The sequence below is a fragment of the Crocodylus siamensis genome, chromosome 8, assembly GCF_052110815.1.
Source record: "Crocodylus siamensis isolate JL-2025a chromosome 8, ASM5211081v1, whole genome shotgun sequence".
Taxonomy (NCBI): Eukaryota; Metazoa; Chordata; order Crocodylia; family Crocodylidae; genus Crocodylus; species Crocodylus siamensis.
In genome coordinates this window covers 10,712,908-10,730,601 of record NC_143402.1, presented here as the reverse complement: position 1 = coordinate 10,730,601, position 17,694 = coordinate 10,712,908, and the positions used below count along the sequence as shown (strand labels likewise).

Sequence of the window (17,694 nt, the reverse complement as noted above, 5' to 3'; positions counted from 1 at the left end):
TAAATCCAGCAGTCGAAAAATTAATCTGCTGCAAGGATGAGCACAGCCCAGCTGACTCCTTTATTAGGAGGTGAAGTTCACTGCAAGTAGGCCTGCATGAGGGCCTAGGCCAGGGGCGGGCAATTATATTGGGCGGGGGGCCGCTTCCTTACTTTTGGCAAGCCATCGAGGGCCTCACGACAGGCAGCCAGGGGCACATACATATTAATTTTCTAACTTTTCTAGGGGTCCCGCAGGCCAGATCTGGCCCACGGGCTGCATTTTGCCCACTCCTGGCCTGGGCATCGCTTAAGGCCCGGGTGAAGGCACTGAGATACGAAAGCAGCGGGACCCGGCTCTAGTAGTTCAGGCTGCAGGCTTTTACAAAGAACGCGGCTTCTGTGAGCAGTCACCAGGCCCTCAGCCCAGCGAGATGCAAAGGCACCTGCCTGTGTCTTAGTCAGCATGTAGCCCTTTTGAAATCAGGTGCCTAATCATATGCTTCAGCTTAGGCAGGGGCACAGACACCTGGCTGAATCAGAGCTGACTAATTTGAGGCTTTAAAATACTCTTGAATTTAGCATCCCTTCCCTTTTTGCAACGGGAGATTTAGTAAATAATTTCCTTTCCCTGGAGCAATGTAGCATCTTTAAGAGAGTTGGGAACAAAATGCTACGTTTTCAAGATGCCCGGAAAAGGAGTCGAGCTAGTTCGTCGGGTCACTGTGCTACTGGGTGAGACACTGTGGAGTGGTTTCTGGCGCGGTTGTTTCTGTGCAATGAATATTTTATGTGATGATTTTACAACCTTGGGCAGGAAAGGCCAGATCCTCAAATGAGCCAAAATGGTGCAGCTTCATTGAGTTATACTGTGACCCAGCTGTTAGATTGACTTCAGTGCTACTGTGAGTGTTACACCTGCAGGAGATTTGGCCCATCAATACAAAACTCTTTGTTTTCGATATTTCTGCTGTGCCCGGTATTGCAACATCTTCCTGGCTGGTTGGAGTGGAAGGAGCTGTATTCTGAGCATGGGATTGGAAACCAGAAACTCTGTATTTCTAATCCCAAGGTTACTGCTTGTTTTTTGGGAAAGTCTTTCTCAGTTTCCCCATCTACAGCAGTAGCAGGGAGCAACACTACATGCTGTCCAAGGTGGATGTGAAGGCTAATGCCTGTAAGATGCATGGAGGATAGAAAGTGTTGTCCGTGTGATCCCATCTGTGTAATTTATTTTGCATTTATAAAATGGGCTCCCGGCATTATGCCTCTGAGCTTGTACAGAAGGGTTGTAATAAAGAAAATGAGCTATTGACCACTGAGGACCAATTTGAGTTAAATGTCAACTAGATACGAAAGGTTGACTTATTTTTCCATTCTTTCCTGTTCTCAGAACAAAATGCCTGGCAGACAGGACCTTATTGTCCCACTCAGGACGTTAATAGTCACTTTATCTTCAGCCTTGTGTTTGCAGACGCGAGAGAATCTCCCCCCAGCACTGCGTTTCCTGGCCTTTCTTTATTACTGCTGAAATCAATGGCCAGCGAGATTTCACTTGAGACTCGACCTTCACCTTCGAATTTGTTTGTCTTCCAGCCCAGTTAAAGCCCAGGATGTTGATGGACTTAAGGATATTACTGCAGACGCATGGGGACCTGGTTCTTGCACTCAGACCCCTGCAAATTGGGAGCAATTCCACTGAAGTCGGTGGAAGGTAATGTTTGCTGGAGGGGAGTCAGGCCCACTAAGCTTTCAGTTGCTTTTCATACCACAAGCATTAGCAGTATTCTGGGCCTGTTCCAGCCCCCAGTGAACTCGGTGGTACTGTCCCGTTGGGAATTGGACCTGTCTTGAGAGACGGACTTTGAATGAAAGGCACATGCAAAGCTCTTAACCTCCACAACGTTCAGCTCAATAGTGCCTCAGGACACTTATTTGGACTCTGATAAATATACCACCTCTGATCTACATCTAAACTAGGAAGTGGATCACGTGCCTCTGTTTATCTACTGCATTCTCACATTTCCTTGCAGATGGTTTTATGTATATAGTGTTTGGCCACCAATGAGCAGCAGTTGCGTTGTTAGAATTTGATATTTATTGCTGTTTTTGTGTGAATGTGTAGAAATAAACCTCCTTTTTCCATGTCTTCCCCCTCTTTAAACAAAAGAACCACAGTTTTCTAATGTGTAAAATATCGACTGTTTGCAGGAGCTCTTCCACTGTGTCACAAGTTTAATCCACTTTTCATTAAGAGCCATTACAGTCTTGGACTTTAGATTTACAGCATTGCATGAAAAAGGTACAGGAAGTGCAGCCTCCCCTCACTTTACTGCTCATATATCATTCTAGGGCTCTGATATTTCTCCCACAAATACATTTCATTTGTATATGGGAATGAGAATTCGTGCTTAAATATATTCTTGTCAATGAATTGAACCTTGGCCAACCTCTGGGGAGAAAATCGTCTTTTTTGCCGCATGTGTTCTTTGTGTGTCGGTGAGTGTCTTGTGCCACTGAGGTCCAAGGTGACATCTGTGCTCTTGCTGCGGATCTAGTGGAAATTGCCTTTTGAGTGACACCTCATATGACCTCCAATTCCAAACACGCCAGGAAGAGTTTGTGTCTGACAGTCGAGGCACCGAGGAGGCCCAGACATGCAGGGTAGAGTTAGAATATCAATATCCTCTCTGATATAATCAGTAACTCATCGGATCTGACATCCTGAGCTTTATCCCAGCTCTTTTGCTGGAGGTGGAGGTGGAGGTGGAGATGGTATGTTCTGTGGTTAGCTACAGGCAGTGATTCACACACATGAATATCAAATCCTGGAATCAAAGTGATAATCTGTTTTGTACTTTCTGTAAAATACCCTTTTTAATGAAGGAGCCTGTCTCCCAGAAACTCCTCCAACAGGGGACTACCAGAAAAGACATCTCTTACAGAAGGTAAGAATAGGCATAATTAGATCAACATACAGCAATTAGTTGCCAAAGCAAGTATCATGACACATTCCTCAGGCTTGTATGCATGAATAAAGAGACCTTTGGCTATACTCTGTGCTTTCAGGGACAGGATTTCATCCTGTTTTTCTATTACTATTAAGCACAGATGGCTGTCAGTATGTGTAAAGTCTGAAGGGCAGAAATCCTCTTATCTCCATGTCTTTATTTCACCCAGAAAATTGTATTTTATCCCAACCTTGTTCCTTCAAAGCTCTGATGTTGCAGCCTTTAAAAATAGTGTGTGCGCTGCATTTTCTACAGGAATGAAAGGTTTTCACTGAAAACTCCCAAGCCAAGCTCATTTGCCAGGAAAGGAATCCGACTTGTAGCGCAGCTGAATCTGTTTCTAGTTCAAGGCAGTCTTTCCTGAGTCATGTTTGTTAGCACACAGCTAAGCAATCCAGACTCCCAATACAAAGAGAGAATTATGGCGTGACTTGGGGAAAAAGTGACTGGCAAAGTTACATGTAGGCTTCCTCACAAGATTTATGACATGGATGTTGGAAAGGGAGCTCTGAGGAAGGTCAGATTTTGTAAATGCTCGGATAAAAGCAAGAGCAGGGGGAAACCCAGTTTGAGCAACAGGAGAATCTCTGGGAAGTCTCAGTTAATAGAGGCTGGCCTGTGCGGGGATTGCGGTCCAGGACTAGTTCCAGTCATGGCTCTGCCACAAATATCTTGTTGGAACCGTGGGCAAGTTGCTGAAAGCCTGACTTTTCAAAGATGGAGAAGTTGATGGGCTGGACTCGATGATCTTCCGCGGTCCCTTCCAGCCCTAATGTCTATGAAATCTATGAAATGGGCACAGCAGATGTTCCGTACCTTTGGAGACCAACCAAACCTCGTTACATGGGTCTCTACAATGTGGTGGCAGAGCTAAATTAACCAAGATTTGTGATGTAATTTTTGATCTTTGGCTGGATTGTGGACATCTGGATTGTTGTTGTTTGGACCGCAAAAATTACAGCTACATACACATGTGAGATGCGTATTGATTTATATATATATCCATCCAAGGAGGATTTCCCCATGTGATCATTAACATCAACCAGTCCAGTTTGTGAGGTGCACATTCTTCACTGGCTAAATCCCTTTCCTTAGTTCCAGCCCAACTGTAATAAAGAAAAAGAAAGAAATTAAACTGGATTTTTTGTCTTAAATGTTACTGTCATGAAGACACAACAGCAAAAATACAAGCAGTGATATATAAATGTTTGTGTATGCATGTGCACGCATGTGAGAGGTGTGTGTATCCACATGTATGCACATGTCTGTACATGTCTGTACATTTTATACATGGATGTCTGTACATTTTATACATACCTGTATATATTATACATACATGTATAAAAATGTGTGTGTGGCTTGTATACGTGCATGCGTGTGGATACACACACCTCTCTCACATGCATGCACATGCATACACAAACATTCACATATTGCTGCTTGTATTTTTGCTGTTGTGTCTTCACGACAGTAACATTTAAGACAAAAAAACCAGTTTAATTTCTTTCTTTTTCTTTATTACAGTTGGGCTGGAACTAAGGAAAGAGCCAGGGAAGAATGTGCACCTCATAAACTGGATTGGTTGTTGTTAATGATCACATGGGGAAATCCTGCTTGGATTTCTGCAGAGAGGTTAAAGGCTAGAAGCCAAAAGAGTCCAAAGCCTGTCCTTTAGCAGAGAAGCCTTTTCAGAGACTCTAAAATGCACTGAAAAGCAGCAGCATAAGCCCAGGGGATGAGTGCCAGCTTGCTGTAGGATTCTCAGTGCTTCCTCAGAATTGCTCAATATAAAATTCACATGGCATTTTGCTCCTTTCTACAACATGTGGCCATGTTTAAACACAGTCACAACACATGGCTGTGGCCTAACTGTAGCTGGATATGGCTTCTTGCGAACATATTTCTAGTTATGTGAAATGGGTTTTTTTGACTCTGGCAGCAGTACCCTAGTTGCAAAGAGGCTGCTAAAAGTGCTGCTTGGGTTGGACAGGAAACATATTTCTGATTCTTGACTCCATTTGCAGCCTTTTAACACCTCTGCTGTAGAGCTTCAGGCTGGTGCCTGGTATGCACATGTATGTATCGAAGGTGGCCATGGAAATGCGCCAATCTCGCGTTTGAGGGGGGTGGGGTGGAGAGCAGAGGGGTTCCCATTTTAGGTTATATATCTCTGCTTGATCTCTTACTTTGCACAGGCTTTTTTGTGGGTGTAAATGTGCCTGTAAAACAAAACAGAATGAAAACGCCTGCTTGTTGGAGAGCTGGCTTTTTAACAGCTCTCTCTCAAGCCCAGAGGATGAAGGTGGCTTGCTGAGTCACTGGGCTCTGCTGGGACTTGCCGACTTCGATCCCTGTGGGCTTGTGCAGAAGTTAGGAAACGCCTGGGAAGAGTTTGCAGGCCTTGTAAGTGCCACGTCTGATCCCTCCCTGGCAGGTAACACCTTTCTCCCAGTGATCTGCCACCTGGCAGCAGCTGCTGGGATTCCTGGCCCTGCTTCCAGACCCAGAGAAACGACCAGCGCACTGGTAGCTCTGGGTCCGCAGGCTGCCAGAGGGAGGTTAACATGTCCTGCTGCTGAGAGGTGGTAGCGGTGAGTGAGCCACACCAGCACTTGTTTCCACCAAACTTCATGCACACGGACTAGCTGGAAGTGACGCGGGACTTGGACTGATGTCAGCAAAGAGAAGCAACTTTGAGGTCAGGTGTGATATGCCCCTCGGAGCTACACACTTCAGCCAAAGATAACGTGCAGACTTTGGGGAAAAGCCAGATCTGATTTTGGGCCCAGATGCTAAAACCGTTCCTCCCCCATCTTTAACGTACCCTCTTGGCACTGTAAAGGTCTACGTGATGCTGCTGTTTCACTAATGTGGTACTTTTATGTGGCTGATTGCAGAATTTTTCTTGGTCCCAGGTATGTTGTAAGGCTTGCTTAATTATGGGAGGCAGAGTTGCCCAGTGGGTTGGGCTTTAGTTAGGAGAGCTAATCTGCACTCTACTACTGACTTGCAACCTTCCCCCTACACCTCGGTTTCCCCATTTCTAATACTGGGATGAGGATATTTCCCAGCACTTGGACTTTGGTATCTATAGCTGCAAAGCTGGAGATGGGGCTTCAAGGGGTTACTGCAGTCCCAACAATGGAGAGTAATAGCAGTGAGTAGTAAGGATCACCGTGATACTGGAGTCAGATGAAAAGCTATAGAGAAATGGAAAACGTATTACCAGGTCCCCAGATGAGGTAGTTGTTTCACACGGACAACGGACTGTATGTTGCAGTGGTTGATGTTGTTTTAAAAGAAACGGCTTTTACAGACCTAGAGCCATATGTGTAATTGAAATGTCAGCTATGGGGAGCTGGATTGTATTTTGCCTAAATGAAAATGAGCAGAGGCAGATATTCATATTAAAATAACTGCAAGACTAAAAAAAAGATGCTAACATATTCCTGAGAGCTAGGCTTAGATCCTGGGAGTGAAGGGAAAAGGGAATCTGCTTTCTATTAGCAAAGGATTTGCTCCCTTGAGGATTATGGACTCAATTCTGCACCTACAAAATGCACGGGAGTTAAGCTGCTGACATCTCCAGAAGCTGGACTGGGTCCGGCAACTGGGTCTGTGCCACTTAAGCTCTTTTGCTTTTGAGTTACAATACAAATTTTTGATTAAGTTTCCTCCTATTCTTCATATGAATGTTGCCATTGGCAGCCTTTTCTGAGCTGCATGCCAGGCGGATGTCAGATGAAATCCTACTTCCGAGGTTTCATGCATCAAGCCAGTCATTAAGTTTCCTAGTAATCTCTGGGAATTCCTTTCTGGTGGTTGTTCCTCTGTAGCTGGAGTTTGGGTTTCAGCATTCTTCTTGTGGGCTTTCTGCGCTGGGTGGAGACAAGGAGCTTCTTGTCAAGCTGTGTTTGTTTGCATTAGGAGTTCAACATGGAGTCAGCTGGACGAATGCAATAATTCAGTACAACAATGAAGCTCAGTTGATTAAGAGTGTAACTAGTGCTGTTCCCATGGGTACTTTTATTTCTTAGCCCCTTCCCAGAGACTCAAAGTACACCTTTCTCCAAGCACACCTACGCATGCACTCTCTTTTCAGTATGTTCAAGGACCCACTTCCCTGTGAAGCGCTCTGATGGTCTGGTGAATACCAGTGACGTTGGGCCAGGGTGGAATCTAGGGCAAATATCATCGGGTTTTGTGGTGAAGTGTCACATGTCTCATCCTTCAAAGTGAAATCCTGGCCCCACTAACGTCACTGGCCTTCAGCAGGTCCAGCACTTCATCTCTGGGCTCCTCGGATGGCACGAACACGTTTGTTCTCCGAGTGGCTGCTGCGATTCTTCAAGCACACAAAAGAGGGGATGTGCTTAGGCAATGACTGCCCTTAGCTCTCGCTGCCCCATCTCTTCCCTCCATAGTGGCAGGTATCTGTATGGATGTGGATCTTCCCCCCATAGTGGGAGGTATCCATGCGGAGCAAAGCTGAGAGGATTTTGACAGCCGTTCAGGAACCCGATAGACCTGCCCACCTCAAATATCTCATCTAAATCATACTTGGTGTCAAAAATAACCGCGGACGGCCACAAATTCTGCTTCAGTCTGAAGCACCCTTGATGAACAAAACGACTTGGTATTTATGTCCCCCAGCAGTAAAAAAGCAGCCATTAATAAACCCTGTCCTCCCTCTGTGGTGACAGAAGGGGGATGACCCCTGGCAAAATTTTAAGACCACTCGGCTGCAGTTGATTTGATTATTAATGTATCCCTTCAGATTCTTATGCTGTATGGCTAGGGGCTCAGCCTCTCCTCAAGGTCCCCTGAATCAAAATTGCAACATAAATATAGGACCACTCCTAACTTTGCCAACCTCGGCATACTCCTCCTCAACAGCCCTGGAGTGGGGGAAGAACAGCTGGGCCTTGTGGTGTGCCTAGAAAGCAAACAATTTGCAAGGTGGGAGTGGGAACATATTCCAAAATGTAGGAAGCATCATGGAGGAGGCCTGCATTTATAAGGATGGACTCCAGCGGCATTGCTTCTGCCAACCTTAGAAGAGAGCGTCTCTCAAGTATCCAGGCTCCAGACCATTTAAAGCTTCATTGCTTGTAACCCCTGGATTCCGCCTAGAAGCTTATGGATCATGCAGCAACTTGCTCTCTGTATAAAACTCCACTTCACAAGCAAGTCTGAGTATTCTGCATGAGCTGCAATTTGTAAATGATCCCAGTTATGGCAATCTGATCTTGTGGTGATCTGGGTAGTTGTGGAAAGGCCAGCATTGGTCAGAGAAGGTTGCAGTCTTTGTGCTCAGAGGGGATGGAAAAAAGATTGTCGGTCACCACCACCACTTAGAGCACTTCTATATGTGCTCCAGGGCTGGGGGTGGGTGGGTAGCACTTTATTTAGAGCGACTCTGAGAGCTGCTCTCATTAAAGTGCTGCCACATCTTCTGTATCAGCATCCCCGTGCTTGAAAATGGCGGTGGGGGTGCTTGAACTAAAGATCGTTCGATGAGCTTTAGTGCACGTGTTCCCACTGTCATTTTTTAAGCGTGGGGACGCTGATGCACAAGATGCAGGAGGCTGCTGGAGCGCAGCAATTGCCACGTTCCAGTGGACTCAGTTAATCGAGTCTGCTCCGATGCACTAGAAGACCAGTGTGTTGGTGCAGCCTCCGTGCTCATGTACAGGCACCCATAGTTATTGGGGGAACAAGAGCATCGTTGGGTTGTGTGTCTTACAAATGACAATTAACCTTCCTTTAACCATGGCAGGAGAAATAACTTCTGAAAACTCTGCCCTCAAACCAGAATCATCTGTGTCTTGTCTGGACTGAGCTGGTACCAGTAGATCTCATCTAAACTCCTGGTGCATCCAGGCACTGGAAAATTAATTCGACGGCTCAAGCTGTATAAGATGCAATTGAAGTGCAGAGCTGAGCATCAGTAGGTGACTGGGGGAGCGTACACACAGTACTAACTTTCTGACAGTTAAGATGACTTAACTTTTTAAAGTCAACTTAACTGTCAGAGCATACACACATGCAGAGCAGAATCGATTTAACTGAGGTGCAAGATAATACACCTCCAAGGTGTATTAACTAAATTAATACAACTCAAGATAAGTCGACTTAGCTCATGAGATGGCTGCCACCATGCCAAGGAGTTGTACGCTTCAGTGTGGCTTAACTTCAGGCGAGTTAGTTAAATCACCTTATTTTAAGTCAATTTAGTATATGTGTATGCACCCCAAATGGTGATGTCTCCTATGTAACCATTGTCGTAGTCACATGGGACGCCTACACACGTGCTCCATGTTCTGATTAGAACACATTGGAGCAGACTCGATTAATTGAGTCTGCTGCTGACATATTCTAATTGGAAGACTTCAGCGTGTTGGAAAGTCTCTTGTATTCAGCATCCTGGGATTCAAAATGGTTATGGGGGTGCGTTAACTAAAGCTCGTTGAATGAGCTTTAGTTAAAGCACCCCCATGGCCATTTTGAAAAGTGGGACACTGAATACATGAGACACTGTGGAGTTTTAATTGGAGCAGTGCCCCTCTTCCCACCCCAGAGCACGTGGATGGGCACCCATGGAGACGATGAGATGACACTATCAACTTCTTCAGGCTGGGATGGAAGAACCAGTGGCTACAACTACCCTCTGCCCAGACGGCGACAAGGCCACGCAAAATCCATATACCCCTATAGGATCAGCAGGATCTTGTGTCAGCTGCACACCACAGATCTGAAAGCAATCACACAGACAGCCTTGGGTTACAGCCAGTCTTGGAGCCAGATGGAGACTTGGAACACAATAAAATAGGCAGCAGCTCTAAAGTAATACAGCTGGGACAGAATGAGAGAGTGGTCATTCAGGATAACATGATGGCTGTAGTCCAGCGGTATTCAACCTTTTGGTCCCACGGGCCAAATGGAGGGCGTGGGGCCAGTCCGCAGGCTGGATCAGACCCTGTGCACGAGGATCATGCCCCAGGGCTCCATGCTGCCCCTGGGCTTTGGGGTCCTGCACCACCTCTGCCCAGCCCTGAGTGCTGGGATTGGGCTCACCTCCTTCCTGTCCCATGTGCCAGGATTGGGCCCTGTGCCACCCTGCATGCCTGACCTAGCCTGCAGGTCCATGGCCCATGGGGCTCCTCAGACTTGAGGGGAGTCCCGGGAGCTGGATGCAATGTGCTGGGGCTAGATCTGGCCGGTGCACCAGGGTTAAACACCCCTGCTATGGTTGCACTTTGAGCTTCTTTGAATGAATTAAAGACAGAGACCAAACCTGAACACAAGGCTGGTTGTAATGAGCTTCAGAGCGTGACCAGCTGTGTCCCTGTATTGGGCAAGTTGCTGACCCTCCTTGCCTCAGTTTTCCAGTTTGATTATCAGGAAAATAAATGTTTAGCTATTCCACTGTGATTATAGTGATCTGGGGGTGGGATCTGCAGAGAGCTTTTGAATCCTGTTTGATACTAGGGTCTTTGTCTCTATGCTGGGCTACAATCTTTGTTCTGAAAATGGGTTTGAAGGCCATAAAATAGTGGTGTCAAACTCATCCGGCCCTCTTGGCCAGGTGAGAGTGACTGAGCTGCTCCGCTGGCCAGATCGAGGCTATGCAAGTGGAGCGAGCAAGCAAGCAAGGGTGGTCTGCCAGGGTCCAGTGTGCAGCATGTGCCCATGCTGGCTGATGTTTCTCATGCGGAGGGAGCCCAAGGGCTGGCACATGCACGGCTGGGCTGGCCACGTGTGTTGCTCACTTCACAGGGGTTTGGCATGGGGCACACACTGGATGTACTCTCCTGCTGGCCAAACCATGCGCACTGGCTCAAACCTTGATGTGCTCCACAACCAATGTGAAGAGCCAGTTTGGTGGGGGCCCCAGGCTTGCTCCCTGTTGCAGCACAGGGACCAGGGCTGGCATGTGGTACATGAGTGTGCTGGTTTGGTCTAAAACCCATGGGCTGGACCATCACTGGGCTCCACGGGCTGGACCCAGCCTGTGGCCACATATGTGGCATTCCTGCCGTAAAAGAGCGTTTCTTTCTGTCCATTCCTGGCCTAAACAAACGGAGACCCAGAGCAGAAAGCAAGGCTGTACAAAGGGGAAAGGGGTAGATTGTGGATACCCTCCAGACCTCCTGTATTAAGGATTACCATAAACAGCCCACCTTTTTTTTGTGTGTGTGTCTGCAGTGTGGCAAGGGAGGGGCCTTGGGCAAATACAATTATTGCAGAAGGATTTGGTCACACAGTATTTTCTAATACATATTTGCTGAATACTCTCCATGCTCAAGCAAATGTCATTAGTACACAAAGGTGAACTTCTTGGGGGAGTTCACAGCACTTGCATGGCAATATAACAACCGACTCCTTGCGGGAGTTTTATACTGAGGCAGTTTAAGGCTTATTTTTGCGGGATAAATGGGATGTCTGAAAAGTTCCTGTACACCCTTTAAATGCTGGAGAGTGGCTTATTCTTTTTATTGCTGTTCCAAAGCTGTTTGCTTTGTTTCTCCAGTTGCCTTTCTATGATAAAAAAGCAAACACTGCTGTCTCCTTAGGGCTTCTTCCCATCCTAATTACAGCCAAGCCCCTCATTAGCCCTGTGCAGTGGGGGAATCAAATAGCATCTGGTACTTTGCACTTAGGATGCTGTGGTTACCAAGAGTTGGAGAGACAGGAAAAGGGGGAGTTAACAATTCATAACCATGTATGGAACAAGCCCAGCCCTCCTTGGACCCAGTTCAGCAGAGACTGAGGGCCTCAGATCAGGAACTTTATCTGGCTAGTAATTGCATCGGCATGCTCGCTTTCTTGTGCATGTGTGTGGGCATTTGGTGAGCAGGACGCTGAGCTGCAGCACCGTTGTGCAGGCATCCACGCACCAGTATGAATTGAAGGGGTACATGCCTCACTTGCAAGGGTCATGGCTGGATTCTACAGTTGCCTGAAGAGTAAAAAGTAAGTGCCTTCTCTTCCCTCCTTCCCCATCTTTTCAGGAGCAGGCTGATTCCACTGGGTACTTTACGTTCTGCCTCTGTTGTGCCGCGTAAGACATAATAGTGCTGAATAAAACGTTCATGATCTCCGCCTAGGGTACCAGTCTTAATGCAGAAGTGCGGAGTAGCCATTGTGACTGCATTATTAGACTCGTGAAAGTTAGGAATTTTCTCTTTCTTCAGTGGACTAAATCTAGCTGTAGCCACTTTTGCTACCAAAAACCTGCCCTCCAATTATAGGGAAAGAAGAAAAAGTGCTTTCTGTCTGATTAGCTGAACTGCTTGTACAATCAATAAAAACAATAGGGCAAAATGCATATTCACTTAAAAAAAAGTTCTGTGGGTTCAGGCAAAGTCTTTACATCAGAGGCTGTTTAAGAACTTCAGCTGCACAATCTTTGTGTACATAAAAGCTGAGGGTTTTCTCTTCTATATCTGCTCTCTAATTGTTTAGTTAATTGGCCTTTAATTGCATTTAAAGTGTAGATTTAGCTGCTATATTGTCATGGTGTGTGGATAAGCTGTGAATGGAAAATAGACTGGAACAATGCATGTCTGTATTTGTGCTGTAGATAACTCTGAAGACACGTTTCTTTTTCCTGTGACATCGTCCCCGGTAAGAAAAGGAATGAGATACTCCGTTTTAAAAACTGAAGAGTGGTTCTGAGACTGATATTTTTAGTCCGGAGACTGTAGGGAGCTCTATTGGTGTAGACAGTATGATTAAATAGGGAGGAAAAATAGCAGTAAAAGGCTAACAAAGTTACATCTTTGAGGCTTAAGACATGACCTCATGACGCTGCTGTCAAGCTGTGTTGTTAAATGTGTAAGTGAAATCCTGGCTAATAGGGAAACTCTGGCTGACTTCGGCGAGGCCAAGATATCTCCGTCAGTTTTTTTCTTGTCAGAGGTTATATGCTTACGGTCAGTAGCCTATGGCATGAATTCCTTTGATGGAGGCTTGGGATTTCAGAGGGGATCTAGCTCCCATTGGGTTTCAGTTAGGATTTCCATGAGATTTTGGCCTCCTTTACACTCCTTTGGAAATCTTCAGCCAGAGTCTCAGAGAAGGATCTAAATATTTAGAAAGGAAAGAAAAAATTGTACAAAGGGAGAACATACCCCCAACTAACAAAATAGCCAAGAGGGAGAGATGTTTGCAGTTGCACTTGTGAGAAAACTGGCTCAGGCTGTCTTAAATTAGTAATACAAAAGAATCTGATTTTCAGGGCTAATTGAATTGTCTAGTTCTACTATTAAATAACTTTCTCCATACTGAGTCCATCCAGGAATATTGTTTCATTTATGCTAAAGCATTTTTTCTCAGGACCCGTTCAGCAAGAGTGGCCAAAACAAAGCACAAAGCTGGATACTGGAGCTAAGAGCACATCTGTAGAGAGAATTGCCAGATGAGGCGTCATTTCAATAGGATATGATCACTGTACCTTTTCTATTGCATCTCCAGCTGCGTGGTGTAATTAGTTGCTTGCATTTGTTTCCTTCAAACACTGGCTTTTTTTGGAATGGTGCATTAAGTTTATGTTTGGCTGATATTTCATAACCTGCTGTTTTAGTCTGGTGACTGGTTGCTGCATAGATTAGTACAGTTATTAGTGCTTTGCAGTCCTGCGTTATAAAGTTGATATTCAACTTGGGCTTTGGCTATTACAAAGTAAAAGCAGTTTATAAACAGTCAGTGTAGCACAGTAATAGAGCCCAAGATTAGCTTTGTATGGCGTTTGATGGGCATTGGACTTGAAGAGCTTGCTACAAAGAGCCACTGAATAGAATAGTTATTCCACAATATTCTGCTATGTTGATGCTCTTCTAGAATAAAAGTCACTCTATGCTAGAATTATCATTATGGTTTGCAAATGCCTGCTTGTTCTGAGTAAAGTTATTGCAGAAAGGAGCATCCACCTGGGGAAGCATTTCAGAGTAGTTATTTAGGTGAATATTCTTGTGCAGAATTGGGTTGGACCGGTCTTTACACCAAACTTAACCATTCAATTCCATTCTTATTTGAGTCTCTATGAATGCAGATTTTAGCAGGATTACTATATAGTATGAGTACATCAACACAATTGCATATATCGGGATTGGCATAATATAGTCAGATTAACTGCACTGAAAACTGATTGTTAAACACCGCAAGCGCTCTCATTACCGCCGGTTGGAAGAAGCAGTTAGTTAGAAACGGCTGTTTCAGGATCTCCCTGAAACTCTTATTGCCAGATATATAGTCCAAGTAGTCTGCATGGATCCCAATGAACCAAAACCTTTCTTTCTCTTTTTGTTGGAAGAGGGTTGAATGAACCAAAACCTTTCTTTCTCTTTTTGTTGGAAGAGGGTTGATTAAAATCATGCTGACATGGACAACGCCCCCTCCCGCCCCCCATTTTTGGCGATAATATCAAGATCTTCTGGCAGTCAAATGATATGTTGAGATGGTTTATTTTTTCAGTTCCACTGGAGTAGAATTTCTCTCTCCGCTTTATGAATTCAGTTCTCCAGGACCCCGGGAGCCAAGATGAGGTCATTGTGCCAGGCCCTGTACAACGACCTCGCAAGAGATGGTCCATGCGTATGGATAAAGAGTGAGAATAGAAATGGGGAGAGTAGCAAAGTGTCTTGCCTGCAATCTCACAGCAGGTCAGTGGCAAAAGCAAGGAGTAGAACTGAGATCTATGAGGCGCTATTCACCGAACCATGCTGGGATCGCTGATGCTTTCCCCCGATCAGTTCTGGCCCGAGCAGCGCACAATATATGTTGTTAGATTCTCTCTGCCACCCTCTTCTTAACCGTGTGTAACGTTGTGATGAAGTTGGACAAGGAGAGAGGGTGAAAATGATGGCAGATTAAAACCTGTCAGTGCTGAGCCCTTCAGAAAGCCAGTTTGAAGTCCACAGTGATGCTTGACAATGAGTCAGAAACCTCTGGCATTTCTGAGGCCAAGCCCACAGGCATGCAGCGTCTGTGCCGTCACAAGTGAGCCTGGGCGTATGAGGATCCTTTTTCTAGAGTTTGACTTCCCATGTGGTCGACTGGCGATTGTATAATGTATACGAAACCTATGTGAAAGGTACAGAGAGCGTGCTGGAATAAAGCTTGGTGCTGCTCTGTCAAAGAACAGACCCAGGAGACGTGCTAGGATGACAGAGTCGAGCAGGGGACATGCCTGGACCTGCTGTGTTCACCATCATTGTTGGTCAGCTGCCCTTGATGTACAGGTCCATGCTGGCGTTGCTGTAGGCGCCAAACCATCCCCTGTGGGGCCGCGTGGGCCAGGCTCGCCCCTGCTGGGACTCCACCTGCGTCCCTGGAATCAAACCAGACACACTTGGCTGGAGGCACCAGTCATTTGCTGGGGACCTTTTTTCTAATTCGTGAAACTCCGTGTGAGGATGGGTATTTCTGTACATCTTCCATCTTGACCCCAGGTCTGCTGCCAGTTAACTATCCCCCCAGCTCTGCCCCTCGGTTCCCTGTGGGTACGTCAGAGAGCACTGTAGGTCAGACCCCAGCTCTCTCCCTGTCGGTGCAGGGGGTAGGGGAGATGCTGTGGTACACCCCACGCTGCTCAGGGTTGCTGTCGAAGCATCGACGCCCCTGACTGCTGGTCTCTAGTGCCTCCAGGCAGGAGCGAGTGGGCAGGATTTGTTTGCGGGCAGTGGACCCACGGCCAGGACAGCTGCCATCTGTTGAGGTTTTAGAGACTCAGCATAGGCTCCCCCTCCCCGGGTGCCTCCTGGACCACTGTCAGTCTGCCTAGGGTATGTTGTGGGCTGGGGATGACCAAGTCTCTCCCTCTGGCCATATTCCTGGGCCAGGGCGCATCTCCTTAGGCTCGGAGGCCCCATAGCAGAATCCAAACCATGGACTTTCTCCAGCAGGTCCAGCCATCAGGCTTCGTTGATGCTCTTCCATGATGAGATGTCACCTAAGGGTCAGCTAATCCAGTCTTATTTCACCAGCCTTGGCTGCTACCCCTCTGAAAGTAAACAAGACAGTTTCTCTTCTTATTTCCTCTCGATGGGCACATGCAGACCAAACTCTCTTAGACAGGTCTTATTCCTAAAAGACTTCATGCCAGTCATCCTGGTTGCAGATCCTTAGGTGGTATTTAACAGAAGCCCAGCCCTTGGCGAATGTGCCCATGTTCTGTAAATCTCATGCTGGGTTTTACATCCCTGTCCCTTGAGTTTTCAGCCCTAGCTAAACATGTAGTTACAAACTATCAACATGGTATAATTTAGTTACTTGAATAGTAAGGCTGGTTGCTGATACTCCGTGCAAACTGCCAATTTTCAAAGACAAATATAGTGCGTTAGAAGTGATGTTAAATATTTGGCTGAAAGTTCAGTGCACCACCTCAGAAACCATCGCTGTGCTAGACCGTAATTAAGTGTACTTAGCTGGTCCATATTTAATGTGGTCGCTAAAGAGTCCGTGGTGCCTTTCGCAAGAGCTAGGGGTGTTAACCCCAGTATCCTGGCCAAAGTCCAACCGGAGTACATGCTGCCTGCCTAACTGCTGCTCTTTCAGAGAGAGGTTGAGTCCTTTTTTGGCCCAGCACTATTGAGAAGTGCTGTCTTCCCTGAACACTGCATTTTCCCAACAGCATGCAAAATCCATGGACCTACGCAGAGAAAACCAACCTGGATGCATTCTCCTACCTCAGTTTGAAATGCTCCTTAGGCTGGGATCAGGCCCCTGGGGTAGGTCTGAAAAGGAATGAACCCTGCGGTAAAGTTGCAACACTTTGGCTAAGCTTGTATTGCTGCAGTATCCCCATAGATATGAGTCACATTGTGACAGCCATCATCTGTATCATTTGATACTGATGCCATTGCCCCATCTGCCATACCCTGAAGTATTTCATAGATTTCATAGACATCAGGGCTGGAAGGGACCTCGGGAGATCGTCGAGTCCAGCCCCTACCTGAAGGGCAGGAAGTCAGCTGGGGTCATAGGATCCCAGCAAGATAAGCATCCAATTTACTCTTGAAGGTGTTCAATGTAGGTGCTTGAACCACCTCCGCTGGCAGACTGTTCCAGACCTTGGGGGCTCGGACAGTAAAGAAATTCTTCCTTATGTCCAGCCTGAAACGGTCTTGCAGGAGTTTATAACCGTTCGACCTCGTCATCCCTTGGGGCGCTCTGGTGAACAAACATTCCCCAGATCCTGGTGGTCACCCCGATAAACTTATAGGTGGCCATCAGATCACCCCTGAGCCTGCGCTTTTCCAGGCTAAAGGGTCCCATGTCTCTCAGCCTGTCATCGTAAGGTCTGTTTTCCTGACCTCTGATCATGCGCGTGGCTCTCCTCTGGACTCTCTCAAGCTTCTCCACTTCCTTTTTGAATTGTGGAGCCCAAAACTGGACGCAGTACTCCAGCTGCGGCCTCCCCAAGGCCGAGTACAAGGGGAGAATGACGTCCCGGGATTTGCTCGAGAAGCACCTATGGATGCACGCCAGCGTTTTGGTCGCTTTACTAGCCGCAGCATCGCATTGCAGGCTCATGTTCATCTTGTGGTCAATGATGACCCCCAAGTCTCTTTCTTCTGTAGTGCTATCCAACGTAGCACTGCCGAGCCTGTAAGGGTGCTGCAGGTTTTTCCTCCCAAGGTGGAGAACCTTGCATTTATTGGTGTTAAACACCATGAGGTTGTCGTCTGCCCATTTGCTGA

The 17,694-nt window shown here is 46.5% G+C and overlaps 1 protein-coding gene across 3 annotated transcripts in view; it reads left to right on the top strand.

The window, feature by feature from the left end:
* Positions 1 to 17,694, top strand: part of KIAA1210 (KIAA1210 ortholog) — a 77,408-nt gene that overhangs the window by 8,902 nt on the left and 50,812 nt on the right. Inside the window, exon 1 of one of the 3 annotated variants that reach the window (XM_090059657.1) lies at positions 11,752 to 11,965. The exons of 1 other annotated variant lie outside the window; for it this stretch is intronic. In XM_090059657.1, coding sequence (XP_089915783.1) covers positions 11,931 to 11,965 — 35 coding nt within the window. In that variant the 5' untranslated portion in view covers positions 11,752 to 11,930. Of the gene's footprint in view, positions 1 to 11,751; positions 11,966 to 17,694 lie in introns of those variants that run through there. One more of the 3 variants, XM_090059656.1, reaches the window with a different exon arrangement.